This window comes from Sturnira hondurensis, unplaced genomic scaffold, assembly GCF_014824575.4.
Source record: "Sturnira hondurensis isolate 20B ecotype Veracruz unplaced genomic scaffold, ASM1482457v3 Scaffold0010448, whole genome shotgun sequence".
In the NCBI taxonomy this organism is placed as follows: Eukaryota; Metazoa; Chordata; class Mammalia; order Chiroptera; family Phyllostomidae; genus Sturnira; species Sturnira hondurensis.
The window spans coordinates 1,577,670-1,596,325 of NW_028083079.1; the positions used below are offsets into that span (position 1 = coordinate 1,577,670).

Consider the following 18,656-nt stretch of genomic DNA (forward strand, 5'->3'; position numbering starts at 1 on the left):
ATGAACAGCCACATTTTCATGTTGGCAGCAACATGCTCAGCCAGAAGACTACCTTTCTTATAGCTCGGAATGGCTGATACAATATGAAGTCATTGGTGAGGTTTCTAGAAAGACTCATCTAGTAGCTCCTCCTTTTTTGTATTGTTTTTTCCTGACTAGAACACAGATGTGAAGGCTGTACTGCAGCAGCCATATTGTGACATGGAGGTGACTTTGAGAATGGATGCCAAGAATGGAGAACCAAGGAGAGAAGGAGCTGGAGTCACTGATAATTTGGAACTATCCCTGAATCATTGAACCTCAGATTTACTTTATGAGAGAGGAAACCAACTTTTGCTTAAGTGACTGTTATTTGAGATTTATATAATATGCTGTTGGAGGTACTTGTGAATACCTTTGGGAAAGACTCAGAGGCATTTTGAAATTTGTCCATTACACCCTCTTTTCTCTTTATGGACAGTCAGCTGGAGTAACACTCTGCCATGACACTTTCTCTCGTGGCTCCTGATTCTTCTAATCACCCCCTTTCCTTGATTGAGTTCCATCTAACATTCTGAATGTCTGGCCTTCCCTGAGGTCTGTGAGCAGGAGTGTGGGAGCCAGCATGACAATGCCAAGTACATGACCCACTTGTCCCTCAAATATCAGCATACTACAAGGTATTCAGTGGGTTCTCAAGAAAGAATTAAATTGAAACTACAGACTATTGTTTGTCAAACCCTGAAGCATTAACATTTTCCAAGTATACATCTTTTATATTTGGGGGCCAAAATTATATGTGCATATTTTTCATATATGAAGAACTGATTTATTTATGTATTTTTCATTTTTGCCACTGAGGAAGTGTGGCAGCAGGTACGAAGTACGGGGTGATTGGGCTAGAAGGGACACTGGAGGTCAGATTAGCCACCGTGGAACAATGAAATTCCCTCTTAATGACTAAGAGAAAAGAGAAAATGAGAAGGGTACTTTGGAAGGCTCCAAGGACTGTATGTAAATTTGCGGTAACCTTAGAGGAAAGCAAAAGACCTGGAATAGAAACATTTAATGAAGAATAATAAAAAAATTATTACCAACATCACAGTCATCTTGAAGAGAAATAAAATGAAAAATAAATTAATTGTTAGGCTAATGGGGAGAACAAACAATTTAAAAGACTCTGTATAGTACACAAAATAAAATTAAAAAAGAAACAAAAATGGGCAGAAATTCCAATGCTTTCAGTTTTCCTAGGGAGAAATAGTTAAAAACCACTATTGATCACCCAGCAAGGGAGCTTTGCCTAGTCAGTTGACAAAAGGAGAAGATAAGTGAGTGGCTCTTTCAGAGGGGCATGTAGAGGCTTTGTGGGTAGAGAGAGTAGCATGACTTCCCATCCGGTGTTCGTGTGTGAAGACGGCCTAGCGGCTGGGTCTGCCAACCTCTCAATCAACAGTGTCTGTTCAGGCGCTCAGGGGCTGACCTCACCTGTGGATGCCTTTACCCGCGCGGGCTTGCTCCTGTGCCTGCCCTTCTCTGCCCTCAGGAGGATGGCATATTCCTGCCCAGGTTCCAGGCCTCTTAGGACGTAGGAGGTGGTGTCTCTGGGAAGCTGCACCTCCATCGGCTGGCCTGCGGCAAGGCTGTAGTTGAGGCGGTAATGGTCAAACTTGGCCAACGGTGACTTCCAGAACAGGGTCAGGGTGGTCTCCGTCGCCTCAGAAACCCGAAGGTCCTTGGGTGCATCCATATCTGGGAGGGAGACACAGAAATGAACCCTTTTCAGGCTGAGAGGCCGGCTGCTTTGGGACTGAAAGTCAGCTGGCGGTGGGCTGCAGCCCCGAGTCCTCCCGTGAACCGGCTGGGTGGCTTCTGGAAACTCACCTAGCTGGGTCTCAGTTTTTGCGTTTGTAAATGCTGCTGTACATCACCTCACCAGGTTTATGGAAGACTGAAAAGAATGTAGTGGTACGTCTGTACCACGAAATGCTGCTCAATTAAGAGCATTTGTAAGGGACTAACTGTTGATACAAAAACCACTGGGATGGATCTCAAGAGAATTATGCTGAGTGAAGGTCAGTCTCAAAAGGTTGCCTACCATATGATTCCTTTTATGTAGCATTCTTGAAATGACAACATTATAGAGATAGAGAACAGAGCATTGCTGAGGGTCAGGGATGGGGAGGGAGGGGTCGTGGCTATGAAACAGGAAGAGAGATCCCAATGATGGAACTATTCCAGGTCTTGACTGTAGCAGAACATTCAAAAATCCACATGTGATCAAACTGCCTAGACATTAATACACGCTCCCAGGTGAGTGTGTGTAAAACTGGTGACATCTGAATACATCAATGTCAGTTTCATGGTTGTGATATTGTGGGGTTTTTTTAATGTTAGGGTTTTTAAAAAGATTTTATTTACTTATTTTTAGAGAGAGGGAAAGAGAGGGATAAAGAGAAGGAGAGAAACCTCAATGTGTAGTTGCCTCTTGTGTACCCCTCACCTGGAGACCTGGCCTGAAACCCAGGCATGTGCCCTGGCTGGGAATCAAACCTGTGACCCTTTGGTTCACAGGCCGGCACTCAGTCCACTGAGCCACACCAGACAGGTGATATTGTTTTATAATTAAACAATGGTTATCATTGGGGGAAACTGGGGGAGGGGCTTAGGGGATCTCTCTGTATTATTTCACAGCATGTGAGTCTACAATTGTCTTAAAATAAAACGATCCAAAAGAATATGTAAGTGCTCAGCATTGGTGCCTGCATAATGAGGAAGCTCAGTGAAGCATGAGTTATGTCCCCCTGCGCTCCAGCCTCCCTTTTCTTTGCAATATTTAGGGGTACGTCAGGAGGAGGCTGGCAGAGAGATAGAGGAAAGCGTCTTCTTTCTTACAAGTTGTCCAGAAAAAAAGAAAAACCTTGGAGAAAGAAGCAATGCCTTCAAATCAGATAGCTCTTCACCATCCTTACCCAGAAGTCAGAGCCTCAGGATGCAATGGGTAAGAGCAAATTCTGACTTCATCTAGGCTCCTGCCACTTAAAATTGGTACCACCAAGGTACATAATGTATCTTAAAGGTATTCTAACAGAAACCCTGCAGATGTGTTCGCATGAGTCGACGGTGTTAAAAAAAAAACATGGAACGAGTTACGAACTTTAAAAAGTTTGTAGATTTCTTATAAAGTCTGGTTCCAATTTTTCCTAAAAAGAAACCCGCTGCTCCGTTTCCTGAGAGAGTAGTGTTGGCATCGTTTGGGTGTGCTGTGCTCACGTTACTTTAGAGTTAGACATCTGGGCTAGATGGTCCTAGGGGTTCCTTTCTCTTTGGAGCATCTACTGTTTCTTTTAAAGCAGATTTTCTACCTCCGGAGCCCTGTGTCTGTTAGTGCCAGCCCAGGGGGGAGGGGTGTGGTAGGAGTGGTGTGGTGGGAGTCCAGGTGTGCCTCACCTGTGGCTGCGTTGATGGTGGCTGGATTGCTTTCTGTGTCCCCCTTCACAGCAGACACACCAATCCCATATTCGGTTCCTGGCCTCAGGCCTAAGAGAGAATGTACAGGTTGAAATTCTGCTTCAAATAGGAAAGACTTTCAGAGGATCATAAAAATGCACCCCCTCCCCCCGAGGCTATGATATTTCAGTGTTTGGAATGCCCTCGGGACTAACTGATATCCCAGGGAGAGGAATGCTGGGAACTGTACCGTGTTCCCAGTGGAGGGTTGCTGCGTGGGGCCATGTCCCGGGGCCGGCTGGGCCTGCGACATGGAGCTCACCTGTGAGTGTGGTCTTGGTTGTGGCTTGTTGGCTCCTTGGGACTTCGACCTCGGCGTGGTCACCTCCAGAGATGGGTGCGTACTTAATTCTGTAGCTGTCCACAGCCGCCTTGCCATTCCTCCATTCCAGGGTGATGCTGCTGTCCGTCTGGGAGACGCGGCGGAGGTTCCTGGGAGCGTCCAGCCCTGCGTGGAGAGGAAGGGACATCTGTATTGACAGCACCAGGCTCCAGGAGAGTGGGCGTCTCACAATTCAAGCTGAGACATGAAAGGTTCTCACCACTGGAGAAAAAAATGCCCACATACCTGTCTCAATAGCTGATGCACAAGCCAAACAAATGTGACATATTTGGCATCTTTCCCCATTATTAATATATGTGATACTTTAGTCATTTGTGCTTTCCTCAGATTTTGTGCTTTCCTCAGATTTTTCTACACAGAAACCTACAAATTAGCTCTACGAGTGTAAGAACTGGCCTGTTGAGTTCATCAATGCATTTCTAATAACTCATATAGTGCCTTTCTGAGCTCTGAAAAAATACGTGCCGAATGATTGACACTTTGGAACGTTAAAAATGATGCCATAGGCTAAGAGGTTAGGAGACACCTTTGTCATTTATGTTTTCCATATACTATATTATATTATTAAAACTCCTATTTAAAAATTTTTTACTAGAACTTTTGTCTGAGAATGTCAGTCCAGCACCTTCTCTGTATGCAAATATGTGTGTGTATACACATATGCGTGTGTATATGTATATATACATAAATGCATGTGTGTGTATACTTGTATATACACACACATATGTGTGTGTGTATATATTGCTATGAAAAGTTACTTTGGGTATTTTTTTCTCTGAAAAAATAATCAGTCAACCAGTACAATATTTGAAAATAAAATGTAAAGAAATGAAAATTCCCTTTGTACTGTCTTGCTGCAAAAGGAGCTGGGAAGACACCCCAGTGCAGAGGGGGACAGACGTGTCCTCACCTGTTGTGAAGGTCTCTTTGGCAGGGTTGCTGGCCATGTCGACCCTGCGGGAGGTGAGGGACACCTCATACTCGGTGTCAGGCTTCAGGTTCCCGATGGAGTACTGGGTCTCGTCAGCCGTGAGATCGATGGTGGTGCGGTCGCCTGGCACATCTTTGACCCCGTAGGAGAGCTCAATGCCATCGATCTCGGCCAGGGGCTTGAACCAGGTGACCAGTGCCGTGGTATCTGTGACGTCTTTCACCTCCATCTGGCTGGGAGCATCCAGGCCTGTGACCAGCAGAGGACAGAGCAGTTTTAGAGACCAAGGGGGCTGTGCCAGGGCTGAGCAAATAGGCAGCCGTCCCCACCCACCTCTGTACAGTCAGGTGTAGTAGTGATCACCCGACCTTATTGTCTCTTCTGAGCCTCCGCTTCCTGTCTGATAGGCTGTAAGTATGACAGCGACCTGGTAGGATTTGTTTTTCTCCAAGTAAAGGAGACAATGCTTGCAAAGCATCTGGTAGGGGGTCCGGGACACAGCAGCCATATCATAGGTGGTTGTTACTCTGTTAGTATTATCATTACTGTTTTCCTAAGTTGAAGAAACAAGCTTAGGGACTACTTTATTTAAAAAACATTGACTTAGTCTCTTCTGCCTTTTTAACCAGGCAACACTCTAGATGGTCGATAACTTCTCCATTAGAATTATGGCACCAGAAAGTGAGGCAATGACAGTCTCACCAGCATATGAAAAGTTGTTTTGATGGAAAGGATTCAGGAAGGAAAGCTGTGGCTGCCTATCCTGTCTCCTCCGCATGGCCTTCCTCCTGCCCTGGTACTCACCTCCTGCTCTGTCTGCCCTTTGGTTTTGGAGCTCTGACTGCAGGCTGCTCAGCACTCTGAGAGCAAGTCCTGCTGTTTCTCCCTTCCTGGCCTCCACACTGGCTGTTCCTCAGTTTCTTCTCCCCACAGTGGCTTGTCTTCCATCTAAACATCTCCTATTCACCCTTCAGAGTTCCATTTATAGGTCATTTCCTAATGAGAAGCCTTAATTGACCCCGCGTTACAATCGGGCAAACAGATATTCCCTCCCCCAAGGTAAAAAGCTCCAGTTAATCAGGATGATTAAATTCTAGAGATTTGGTGTACAATATTGAACCTATGGCTAACAGTACTGTATTGTATACTTAAAAACTTGTCCAGAGGGCAAATCTCATACTAAATGTTCTTACCACAATGAAAAGGAAGAATATTTTAATAGTGTAATATTCTTTCTGTTTGCAAGAGATTTCTATATAGTTTATTCAAAGTGTACTTATTATTCAATTTAGATAGGGTCATTCATTCATTCAGACAAAGGGTCTTTGATTTTTCTTAAACCCCAGCATGGCGTCAGGCTCTGTCATTTATGTCTTAAGTCTATTTTTTTGAATTACATAAATAATTTCAGTGCAAGCACTAAAACATTCCAGGCATTCAGTAAATACCTAAAATGAAGACTTGCTAGGCATTCAGTCAATGTTTCCTTCTTTCCTCATTTTTAAAAGTACTTAAGTTTTTGTTTTCAGTGTTGATTGAGGAAACAATAGCAAATGAAAGGAGCTTGGTTTTATAAGGGGAACGAGAAGAAGGAATCACTCAGAGCTGACTGTGAGAAACCTACCATCTATTTTCTTTAATTCCAGTTATTGATATCTTAGTGTCAGCTCACAGATAATGAGCCCATAAAATGCACAATGAAAATGATGCTATAATTCAGTGCTGAAGCTGCCTCTCCCCTGTTCTTACGGGAGCTAGCAAGCACCCTCACCATGCCTACTATCTATCTGCCTTAGCAGCTCTTTTATGAAAGAAGCTGGGCTTCAACCAAGAGCACTGATCTCTCCCTAGATGTGGGGTGCTTGAAGAGAGGAGACCAGCTTTGCCCCGTGCTTATGTGCCCAGCACAGTGCTTTGTCATTTACGTCTTAACTCTCACGACAGCTCCACAACTCGGATATGATAAACCCATTGTCCAGATTGTGGGTCAGAGGTTTATGGACGTGAAACTGCTCAAGGTCATAGTGAGTGATGACCCTGGAATTCAAACTCAGGACTGTTTGCGTCCAAAGCCCAAGCTTTTTCTCCTCTAAATGTGAAGGCCTCTCAAAAAATTAATATGCCAAAAAAATGTGAGTGATACCACCTCTATAAAGATCAGAGGGAAAGAGTAAAAAATGTTTTGGCACCAAAACTTTCAGGTTCTTTAAACAGAAGAAATCGTTCAGGTAGCAGCAAGGTGAACAGGTTAATATCTGCCTCTCGGTGTTGATATTTATGTGATTATGGGACATCAAACGTTTGGATGTTTGTCCTGCAGTGAGATGAAAATAAAGCAGCCAATCCCCATGTTTGGATTACAAAGAAAAGGGCCGAGGAAAGAAAGGTCTTTTGTATCCTCAGTGTATCTTCTCTATAGCAAATAAGCATTTGCTCGATCTTTTTTAAGCCTTTCTGATGATCTAATGATTTTGTCCTGTTGGTACCTGCCTTCTACCTACCACAGAGGGACGTTGTCAGGATGATGGAAATACTTGTTTATAAGGTAGACAATTCCATGAATTGGCTCTGAGCTAGATGAAGTATGCAAGTATTTAAATGCAAGAGATTCTTTCTTGTATTAGCCAACAGCAGTCTGCTGGTGGAAAGATTTAACTTTCCAACAACACCCTGCCAAGAAGAGTCGATTCTTTAAGCAGGTGGCACATATGTTATTTTAAAAAAGATAAACAGGATTTATCAAATGGCAATGAAAAAATAATTTTATTTATTCATTTATTTATTCAAACTTTGCTTTCCGGTAGAACAACTCCAAATTTGGATTTTTTTCCCTCATCAAATGGTCTGGCAGTGCTGACTCCTATTCTGCCCCCAAGAAGTTCTGACATGGTTAGGGTTGAGTGACATTTTATTTAGATTCCTGTTCAAGATATGGAGTCCAATGTTCTACATAAACCTGAGCCTAGTCAATGCTGCTGGTAATGGGGTTCATGTCGTAAAATGAGACCCTGGCTTAAAATGGTGGTCCTGACAGTACTGACCATGTGGTATTGATTAAATTGATTTAATTTCTCTAAGTCTCAGCTTCCACTCTTGAAAAATAACACCATTGATATTTGCCCTACCTCTTTTACAGGTCTGGTGTGAATATTAAATACATTAGATGATGTGGTAGATTGTTTGCAGTGGCCTCAGTTTTCCTGTATCCTGGCCGCTGTGCAATACCAGGTGGAAGCTCCGCCCCTCAAGAGATGGACCTGTTTCCCTACCCTTTACACCTGGACTGGCCTTGAGACTTGCTCTGATGGAAGGAATGCCAGTTTTCAACCTGGTGAGCCACTGTAAGAGCAGGGCCGGGGTAGCATCCTGGAGGCTGAGGAACCAGAGGGGCAGAAAGGCATCACCCTGGATGAAGCCGTCCTGGACCCACCAGCCCTCAGCCCACACAGGTGCCTACGTGAGCTCAGTCAAGAACACAAAACCTGTCCAGTTGAGCCCAACCGCAAATCATCAATGGGTAGAATTATTGTTTTAAGCCACTAAGATCTGGGCTTGGTTTTTCCGTAGCAAAAGCTAATTGATGCAAGCGCTAGGAAGAGGGCGTGTCATTAACCAGAAATCCTATGAGTTACTGTCAGCTTTGTCATGGTGTCGGTGACATTAAAGGCGATACTCACGGGTGGTCGTCACCTTCCTTAGGCCTGGGCCCCGAGTGTTGTTTTTCACGATGTGCAGCGATATCTCATATTCCTGTCCAGGAGCCAGGCCTGTTTGCCGGTATGTGGTCTCTGGCCTTCTCAGACTTTTGGTGATCTCTTCCTCATCTTCTTTATTCTGAAAGGTAGAGGTCCCCTGGTAAGACCTCTGAAAGGTTCCAGCCTCTTCACTCATACAATTTATTCACTTCACATTCATGCAATCCTCTTTTATTCTTTCTTCTATCCACTAAGCACTTACATATCAGTCTGGTAGGTGCTCAGTATACAGAAATGATAAAGACATTTCTCAAGTGTGTTTCCTTCATAAACTTCCTGGCTCACCCCTCTGACACTCAAGTCGAGTGACAGAATGTGAGAGCCAAAGCAGTTCGGGAGCCACGGGCTTACTCTCTTTTCTGACGGAATAAGCCAGCATCACAGAAGTCAGGTGATTGTCCCATAGTCACATAGCTAGTTAGTGGCAGAGCCTGGGCTTGAACTCAGGAACCTACTACCCTGCTTCACTTGTACTTTAGGCCCAGAGGCATTTTGAGACAGAGACTATTTCCTCTCTTCTTTGCCTCTGAGTAGAGATTTTCAAGACTATGAGAAATAATTGAAACCTAGAGATTAACGTCTCTTTGTCTAGGCCATAGGTGTCAACACAAGGCCTGTGGACCAAATCCGGCCCTCCACCTTGTTTTATGTGGCTCGGCACCTAGTTTCTACCTCGGGCAGTGCCGAGCTCATGCTCCTAGTTAAGGAGTAGTTATATTTATACAGTCCTAAAGTTACATTCGGCCCTTTGGAGGCAACCGTGAGGCTGATATGGCCCCCAGGGAAAATGAGTTTGATGCCCCTGGTCTAGGCTCCCAGCCCTAAGTGTTATGTGTATTGACTTTTTAAAGTCACTCAAAATGTATATGCAAACACACAAGGGCCAATTACAGCCTTGCCCCTCACCAAAAGCTGAGGAACTAAAGTTGGTATAGGAGTCTGCAGTGGCCTTTGACCACCTTTTAGATTCTTGCATGCCTGCTGCTTTGTGCTCCCTACCATATTCCGGAAGATGATCTCCCACGTTTCAAAAGCAATGTCCAGAGGGTCCCACTCCACTTCCACAGATGTCTCCTTGATGGACTTGAATTTGAGGCCTTCAGGTGCAGGCAAGTCTGTCAGGGAAAGCACAGAGAGGAGGTAAGGATGGCAATGTGCATGGTAGAGGCGACACAGCCCTGCTCCACTGAACCCCAGGCGGTTGGTGTTTGCCACGGTCAAGGGCTGACCATCTGAGCTGGAGTCTATTCAAGGGCTCTTCTGGGATGCTGTCTACTGTGAGGCAGTGTGAAAGGAGTATTAGGACAAACCATATGATTAATTTTTGGCAGTTTCATATGGTTAAACCCAATATGTACACATATCTGAGGATTCATAATATAAACTCCTGGCTTTTGAATCAGACAGACTTGGGCTAGAATTTAAGTTCTTCAATGACAAATGTTGTGTACCTGGGCATATTGCACAAAATTCCCCAAACTTCAGTTTCTTGAGAGAAGGAGGTAAGCATGCCTGCTCCTTGGGAATGTACTGGGAATGAGTGATATATTGCACGTAGACTGCTGGGCATATCCCTGGTGTGGAGCATGAGTTTAACATGGCAGCCAATGTTATTACAATTAAACAAAAAAAGACCACTTTCTAGCCCAACTTGCTTTTCAGGTATGAAGAAAATTATACTGATGTTGGACTCTTAAAGGAAAAATTTGAACCCTGTGTTTCCACTGTTAAAATATGTACATAGACAGTGAGCTGCATAGGAATATAGTAGTAGAATCAGGCATTTAGGAGCATAAATCTGCAACCAGACTGTGAGGGTTCAAACCCCATCTCTGCCACTTATTAACTGTGTGATTTGGGATGAGATAATCACAGAATCTCAGTCTCCTCATCTGTAAAATGGATTAACAATAGCTCCTATTTTACAGGGTTATGGGGACTTAAATGAGTTAGCATATGAGGAGTTTCTTTAAGAAAACATTCAGTGGGCTTCACTGGATGCCAGGGCCTTAACTGATGTAACTATGAAAGGACAGCTGTGGCGTTTGGAGGTCAAAGGCAAGGTGATGACTCATGGCAACAGCTGTGCACTGGGCGAGGGGGGCAATGGAGGCCGCCAAGGGCGGTTCTGCCCACTCACAAGTGGCCACCCTGGCGCTGACGGGAATGCTCTTCTTGTTCTCCAGGATGGCAAACACTCGGATAAAGTACTCGACACCAGGCTCCAACTCCCGGATGGTGGCGGACGTCTGGTCCCCGGGGACCCGGAACTGCATTTCCAGGCCGTCCACGTGGGTGGGCGTATACATAACCAGGTACTCTGTGACCCGCATCTCATTCTCCCAGGCCACGTTTACAGTCTCTTCTGTCACTTCAGTCACAATGAGGTCTTTGGGAGGGGACACTGATGGGAATAAGAAAGGACAGCTGAGGTCAGTAATGTACCCCATAAATTCTGTCCTCCACTGGCAGTCCACAGAGGCCTGAAATCTAGCTTCCATCTTCCAAAATGCAGAACTCATGAAGGAATGACTGCTGTGACCCATCTCTAAAAGCTTTGGTGGCCATCCACTGCCATGAGGCTGAAGTTCCAGGTCAGCTGTGTGGCCTCGAGGGTTTTTTGGGACCTGTTTCCTCTGACTTCTCCATCCCCTGGACCCTGGTTCAGATTCAGGCCATTTGCATAAGAAGGGGCAGCCTGACCTTAGCTCCATGCTCTGCACTTCAAGCCTGGGAGGGTGTTTTAGGCTCCCCTGGCCCAACTTTTTCACTTTCTAGATGTGATTGAGGTAGAGGGACCTGCCCAGCTCAGCACATCTCATCAAATTTGGACTCACATCTCCCTGCCAGCCTGGGGTTCCTCCCACCTGGCTTCTCTGCCTTGGCCACATAAACACAGAGCCATATATTTATTCTTATCTACCATTAGTATTCATCAAGGTAGCAATTCTCCATCAGGACAATCATAACTTGGGTGGGTGAGGGAAGTACAAAGAAGGTCCTTATTAAGCATGAACATGTCACTCAAGCAATGTTTACTGCGCAGTTACTGCAGACCATGCCTGTGCTAACTGCAGGGGTAGTTCTCCTTTAAGGAGCTCACCTTCCTTGGGATCAAAGACAGCACAGAAAAGATGAATTAAGAGACAGGCCTGCTTCATAAGTGGTCAGCATTCAGTCTTTAGCTGAGCGTGCATGTAAAACAATTTGTTTTATGTAATCTCACTGCCCATTTAATTTAGCTGAATTTTTACTTCCAGCCAAATAGAGGGATCTAGTTCAATGTCAGTGGGAAGTAGGAAAGGAGGTTGATGCTTAGCAAGAGGGAGGTTGTCATTTCATCTACTTCATACTGGCTACTAGCACTGTCAAACTCAGTGCGGATGAATTAGGCAGACTCAAATGTCAGCTCTGCGATGTATTTGCTGTGTGTCCTTGGGACAATTCCATGACCTCTCTGAGCCTCTTAGACTCAAATAGGTAGCCCTGTAAGAGTTGAATAACCAGAGCCCCTTCAAAGAGTTTGTGTGCGTGTGTTTTAAGATAACACTTAGTTCTCCAACACATACCCGGCGTTGTGGCCTTATCTTGCTAGTGTGAGCCCTGGTACTCACCCTCCGAGCAGTCTTCCCCGGTGTAGCCTTCGTTGCAGATGCAGCGGCCTGCCACGCACTGTCCCAAGTTACTGCAGTCACTGGGGCAGGAGCGCTGCCCACAGTCAGGGCCGGTGAAGCCCTCGTGGCAGACACACTGGCCGTCCACGCAGTGGCCCCGGCCATGGCAGTCGCTGGGACACTTTCGCTCCTTGCAGTCTTTGCCCATGAAGCCCTCGTGGCAGACACACTGCCCGTTCACGCAGCGGCCTTGGCCGTGGCAGTCGCTGGGACAGGAGAGTTCCGCACAGTCGCGGCCGGTGAAGCCGTCCTCACACACGCACTGCCCCTCCACACAGCGGCCCCGGTGGCTGCAGTCCTTGGGGCACCGCAGATCCCGGCAGTCCTCGCCCGTGTAGCCGTCGTCACAGACACACATGCCATTCACGCAGCGGCCATGCTGGTGACAGTCGTTGGGACAGCTCATTTCACTGCAGTCGTAGCCCTGGAAGCCTTGTTCGCACACGCACTTCCCCTCGATGCAGCGGCCCCGGCTGTTGCAGTCGTTGGGGCACCGCAGCTGGCCACAGTCCTCCCCAGTGTAGCCCTCGTCACACACACACTGCCCATTGACACAGTGGCCGTGGCCGCTACAGCCGTTGGGGCATCGGAGCTCACTGCAGTCAGCTCCCGTGAAGCCGTCATCACACTCACACTGCCCGTTGGTGCAGCGGCCATGGTGGTGACAGTCAGCAGGACACCTCTTCTCGCTGCAGTCCACGCCGGCAAAGCCCTCGTGGCACACGCACTGCCCTGCCTCGCACCGGCCCTGGCCGTGGCAGGCCTGCGGGCAGGTGAGCTGGCCGCAGTCCTCCCCAGCGAAGCCTTCTTCGCAGTAGCAGGTGCCGTTGACACAGCGGCCTCGGTCGAAACAGTCATTGGGGCAGATCAGCTCACTGCAGTCCTCACCAGTGAAGCCCTCGTCACACACACACTCGTTCTCCACGCAGCGCCCACGGTTGTAGCAGTTGTTGAGGCACAGGGGCTCGTTGCAGTCATCGCCGGCAAAGCCGTCCTGGCACACACACCGGCCGTCCACACACCTGCCGTGCTCCTTGCTGCAGGGCACCGGGCAAACCTCCCGGCTGCAGTCAGCGCCGGTGTAGCCTTCGAAACAGATGCAGACCCCATCTGTGCACTTGCCCTGGTCATTGCAGTCACTGGGGCAGGCCAGCTGGCTGCAGTCTTCTCCGGTGAAGCCCTCGTCGCAGATGCACTGCCCGTCAAGGCATTGGCCTTGCAGGTGGCAGTTGCCTGGACATTCGGGCTCAGAGCAGTTGGGGCCTTTCCAGCCAGGTTCACAAACACAGCCACATCCTTCGGTGCTGAAGTTCCCGTGGCCACTGCAGAAGGGCCGGGTGTCCAGGCGACCTGCAGAGAAGAGAACAGAGGCTCTCAGCTCAATTTCTCGGTTCCTACCTGCGAAACCCAGAATCAAATTCAGCCAGAGCATGGTTGCACCCTTGGGCCCCATCGGGCTTGAAAACTAGAAGCTTAGTGTGTGAAATCAGATGGTAGGAATTCTTAACTTGAACTCTCTGAAATTTGTAGACTTACATGCAAAGACAGTGTGAGCTTAAGTTTGTAGGTATGTGTGTGTTTGTCTGTTTCCACCCCTGGAAATGGACAGAAATCCATAGTTTTCATCACATTTTCACATAGTTGCACATCTGCAGGCAGTTATGGATCGCCGCCTTGTGGAATACGTTACGTAGGGCTCTGTTGCTACCTTGGTGTCCGGCCAAGGTCAGGCATATAGGAGACGTCCAAGAGATCATTGTCGAACTGAACCCAGTTCTGATTCTTTGACTGAACCTCTGCGCTGCTTTTGGGAGGGGCTGTAGGCTCTTTCTGGAGCTCAGTTTCCTCATCGATCTGGTGGGACCCAAAGAGCACTTCCCTGGGTCTATCGAGGTTAGACGGGGACATCAGGAGCTGACTGTTGTGCTCATCATGATGTTCTCTGTATGGTTTTTTGGGGTTGACTCACATTCTCATATGGGTCACGTGACCAAAACTTTCTAATTTTCCGTGACTGAAATGAGACAGTTAAGTCGTGGCTTTCTAATTCTGTCAGCGCAACTTGCAATTTGGCTCCGCCCCCACAAAACTCACGAGGCTCTATCTTTTCCCCCTCTCTTTCCTAGAGGCTGTAGTGGGGAGTCTGAGGAGTGGTCGGCGCTGACATGCCTTCAGCTCTTTAAAGTCTGTATACTATTTCAGCTCCACTCGCAGGAGTCACTGGCGTGATCTCTGAGGAACCCAAGGAGGAGCAATAAAACTCACTCCATTTTCTCTGCACATAAATACAGTTGCATTAATATGTTTTATCCCCGTTCTGACAGCAGGCAGGGAGGGAATTTTTTTGAAAAAGTTTATTTGAAAAGTGAGAACCTACACCTGTGCTGTGTAGTATGGTAGCCGTGGGACCCGTGTGGCGCAATTGAACTCTGGCTGATCTGCACTGAGATGTGCTTGAAGTGTCTGACATGTTCCAATTCCAAAGGCTTAGCGTAGAAGAATGTTACATGTCCTTTAATCGTTTTTATATGGATTACAGGCTGAAACGTGGATATTTTAGCTCCGTTGAGTGAAATAAAATAGATGCTTCAAGTTATCCTTATCTGTTTCTTTTCATTTTTTTTAACTTGGCTACTGGAAAATCTATAGTTACATAGATGGCTCACGTTATATTTCCATTGAACAGCAATTCTCTAGGCAATTATTTCCACCCACTTTTAAAGAATTCATTCTATTGTAAACTCTCATCTATTTTGCCAGGGAGTTGAGAGGTAGAAGACAACCTAATTTGTGCATAAAGAAAAAATGTTTTTTGCCTTAGAATCCCAGAGCATGTCTTTAGTATTCTCCACTTACAGTGATTAGGTCTACTCTTAAAATAATTTGTTCTGGTAATTTATGGTGATTTTTTTCTGAGTGGTATAAATAGAGATTTTCATCTCTGATTTAAAGCTCTTGAAGCTCCTGCAGTTTTAGCAACTTCAGGGGATGGAGATGAGGACGATTCCAAAGTGGCAACACTTCTTTATGAGGAATACAGACAGGTAGTATTGGAAAACTGGGAGCTGGGCTGGCACACAGGTGTGTTCCAAGTTCCAGTCTCTTATCACCCTTGGGGTCAGCTGGACAACTGCTCTGTGTCTCAGTTCTTACATCTGCAGAATGGGACTATTCCAACTCATCTTAGAGGGTTGGTGGGAGGATTAAGTCAGGTAATGAAATACAGTGCCGTGTCCATAAAAGGGGCTCAGCCACAGTGGTGACCATCCTCATTGTTGCCACTCAGCTAGGACATTTACTCAAACTCCCAGGCTTTGTGCTGCCGTGGGAAGCATCGCGCATGTGTAGCAGCATCAGGGTGTGAAACACTGTGGTCGAAGTCCTAACTTGGCCGCTTATGTCAGACCCTTGAGGATCCCACCCTCCTTCTGGGTCTTAGTTTCCTATTCGTACGGCGGGGTAATGAGGCCATTTCAGTACCTTTCGGAGTATGGCCTTTGGCTCAGGAATTTCCTAATGTGTATATAAGTTTTGAGGTACAGACTGTATACATTTCATGGTCCAATAAGTTTTAGAAACTAGTAATTAAAGTAAAATAGGATTTTTGAAGCAAGACTTCAGAGGCCTGCAAATTCCTCTGAGAAACATTTGTCACCAAGAGTAGAATACAGATGGTTACATTCTCTACTTTATTTGCCCAGAACATCTCTTTGTAATGAACACTTTGTGGGGCTAGTGTGCTCAGGAACCCACTGTGGAAACAACGGCTAATGTGGATCCTGCCACGCTCATCCTTTCGCCCATTGTGCAGCGAGGGGCTGGGCCCATCCCTAGCTTGTACCTTCGGCGGGCTGGAGACAGCAGCCTGCTCCCAGGGTGCACTGCTCCCGCAGGGAAGACACCAGGTTCTCCAGCTCCTCCAGTCTGCTCAGGAGCTCCTTGATGTCAGGGGCAGCAGCACACCCACAGGCCCGGCGGGGGATGTTGATGCGGTGGGTGAAGACGATCTGGTTTTCCCTGTCCAGCGTGTGCTCCTGGAAGCTTTCCCTGGGCTCTGACGGTGGGGCCAGCTCTTTCTCGCCACTGGCTGATTCTAGATCCACAGAGCACTGGGCCCCCACAGGCAGCTTGATGTTGTAGATGTGGTTAAACACCACAGGCTGGTTTTCCTCCGGCAGAGTGATGTTCACCCCACTCTGTCGCTTGTGCCGGATGACTCTCTTGAGGACCCCTCCATCGGCCATGAGGGCAAGGAAAGCTAGGCAGATGCCCGCCAAGAGCCGAGTCACAGCCCCCATGGTGGAGGTGGGTTTGGCTGGATGTTGCTCGGGTTCTAGGGTCCTAAGGTGTCTCACTCTCAGGCAGAGATGGGGACTTGGAAGCAGAGAGTTGAGTCTAAATCAGCTGTTCCTGATCTTCTTGAGGAATTCTCTCCTACAAGTAAATAAAGAAAAGCAACAAGCTTAGTAATATTTTCTGCTAATTGACTCTATTGACTATCTGCAATTGTAAGTGAGTTTTTACTTTGTGTCTCCTCTATCTGAAGCTCTCTTGGCATTCATTCAGTAGTCACTGTAGTGCTGATAGGCCAGAGTCTCTAAAAGAGTAAGGGGGTCAGATACAAAGGGAGGTCGGAGGAGACCTGCTCATGTGAGGCAGTTCTTACTCTGCTGAGTTGCCTTACTCATCATGTGTGTTATGGCTCTTCACCGGTGGGGGCAATCAGGCAACAGAGGACAGGGGGATTGTCAAAGGAGGCTGAAAAGTTATTGAGCAAAAATAGGAAGACAAGGTTAAACTTCAGGTGGTTATAATATTCATTAAAATATGCGTTGGATGCATATGGGAATGATCTATACATGGTATGATGTCATATATAGTCCTCTTTTACTAGGAAATAGAGCTGGGTGTAGTTCAAGAAAATGACTGAAGGCTATTTGTTTTTTCACAAGTTGACATTTCCCTTTGCCCATGTCTATTATTAGACTTTAACACTCTAAGTTACTTTTTTATGCCAATTAGATATGGTATTTGGATTACTAATCCTACAAAAGGTTTCACAACTTTTGTTTTTCCCAATGATAAAATGCATCCTAATGGTAAAATGTATCGACATGATCCCAAATGGTCATCTCTTCCATGATGACAGAGAGTCACAGCAAAACCCAGACAAGGCTGGTGAAAGAGGAAATAGAATCAAAAGCATTTCTGTAGGTCTGAGCAGGGAACTGGGGACTTAGAAAGCACTGGCTGTGCATAGAATCAGGAACTTCCTGTCCATACTACATCCTAATTATATTCATATTTGGTACTTCACCAACTATCATATAACATCTACTTAGGGCCTCTACTCCCTGCTTAGAACAGAAACAATAACAGAATAAAACATGGGCAAAAAAGAAACAAAAAACTTCCGAGTATGCTTTTTCATTCAAATTACCATAGTTTTTCAACTAAGAATTGGTGGATCTGTGACATAGGCAAGCCCAGTGAATAAAAATTATTATGAAGAGGAGAACTCAGTAATGTTTCTTCTCCCAGACCATCATGGTCCATCTTACTTGTTTAGTGGACAAATATTGGTTGATTGCCTACTCTATTGCAACTGCTTTAGCTGTCTCTGCCTTCCACAAAGCCCTTCCTTTCTTTCCACCCTCTTCCCATCAACTCTTAGCTTTTTTTTTTCTTTAAATGAGAAAGAACCATGGGCCAGTTTGAAATGCTTTTGGACTTTCAGCCAACACTTTTGTGTGTTGCTAAATGACTTAAATTTCCATTTAAAAAGCCATTAGAGTTGCTGGTTGGGACTCTAAGGCAATGAGCCTAGAGTAATAATGATCAGAGCATGGGCTGAATGAAGATTTTTCACCGTGCATGTCAGAGATGTGCATCGGCACAGCCAAATGCTACATTGTCTGGAGGAAGGAAATGGGATTCCTGAGGGCTGTGTATTTCCCATTGACTCATGGTGGGCTGAGCTATGTTTTTGTACTTTGGGAAAGACCCATTATATCTTCAGCGTGGTAGAAAATGCCTCAGCTTTGGAATTTGACAAAACTGGGTTTAAATGCCACTCACTAGCGCTGTCACTGGGGGCAAGCTATTTATCCCCTCTAAACCGTGACTTCCTTTGGAAAGTAGGGGTCACAATTCTTCACGAGGGAATTACAGATTAGCGCAGCATGTGAGGACCATAGTAGACACACGTTAAAATGTAGCTGCAATTTTGTTGCACTGCTAGGAACAAAACCTGGCCTACACCTAGGCCCAGGGCCTCCTTTTGCTTAAGACCGACCTCCTCATTGAATCTGTCCGAAACTCCACAGCAACTTGCATCCAGAACAAAGGAACTGCAGAAATCACTAAAGGGTGATGACATAAATCTCATGAAGATAAATGTCCTGGAACTGGACACATTTACGCCAGAGAGGCAAAAGATAGGGTACAGATAGTAACCTTTAAAA

General features: G+C 46.2%; 1 protein-coding gene across 7 annotated transcripts in view; it reads right to left on the reverse strand.

Moving 5' to 3' along the window:
• TNC (tenascin C) overlaps positions 1-18,656 on the reverse strand; it is a 94,991-nt gene that overhangs the window by 44,467 nt on the left and 31,868 nt on the right. For 6 of the 7 annotated variants that reach the window (XM_037059139.1, XM_037059140.1, XM_037059142.1 and 3 more), the window contains exons 2-10: positions 16,034-16,626; positions 12,133-13,542; positions 10,659-10,922; positions 9,518-9,633; positions 8,441-8,597; positions 4,743-5,012; positions 3,752-3,937; positions 3,430-3,519; positions 1,468-1,731 (exon numbers count right to left, since the gene is read on the reverse strand). In XM_037059139.1, the coding sequence (XP_036915034.1) occupies positions 1,468-1,731; positions 3,430-3,519; positions 3,752-3,937; positions 4,743-5,012; positions 8,441-8,597; positions 9,518-9,633; positions 10,659-10,922; positions 12,133-13,542; positions 16,034-16,490 (3,214 nt within the window). In that variant the 5' untranslated portion in view covers positions 16,491-16,626. Of the gene's footprint in view, positions 1-1,467; positions 1,732-3,429; positions 3,520-3,751; positions 3,938-4,742; positions 5,013-8,440; positions 8,598-9,517; positions 9,634-10,658; positions 10,923-12,132; positions 13,543-16,033; positions 16,627-18,656 lie in introns of those variants that run through there. The other variant, XM_037059145.1, reaches the window with a different exon arrangement.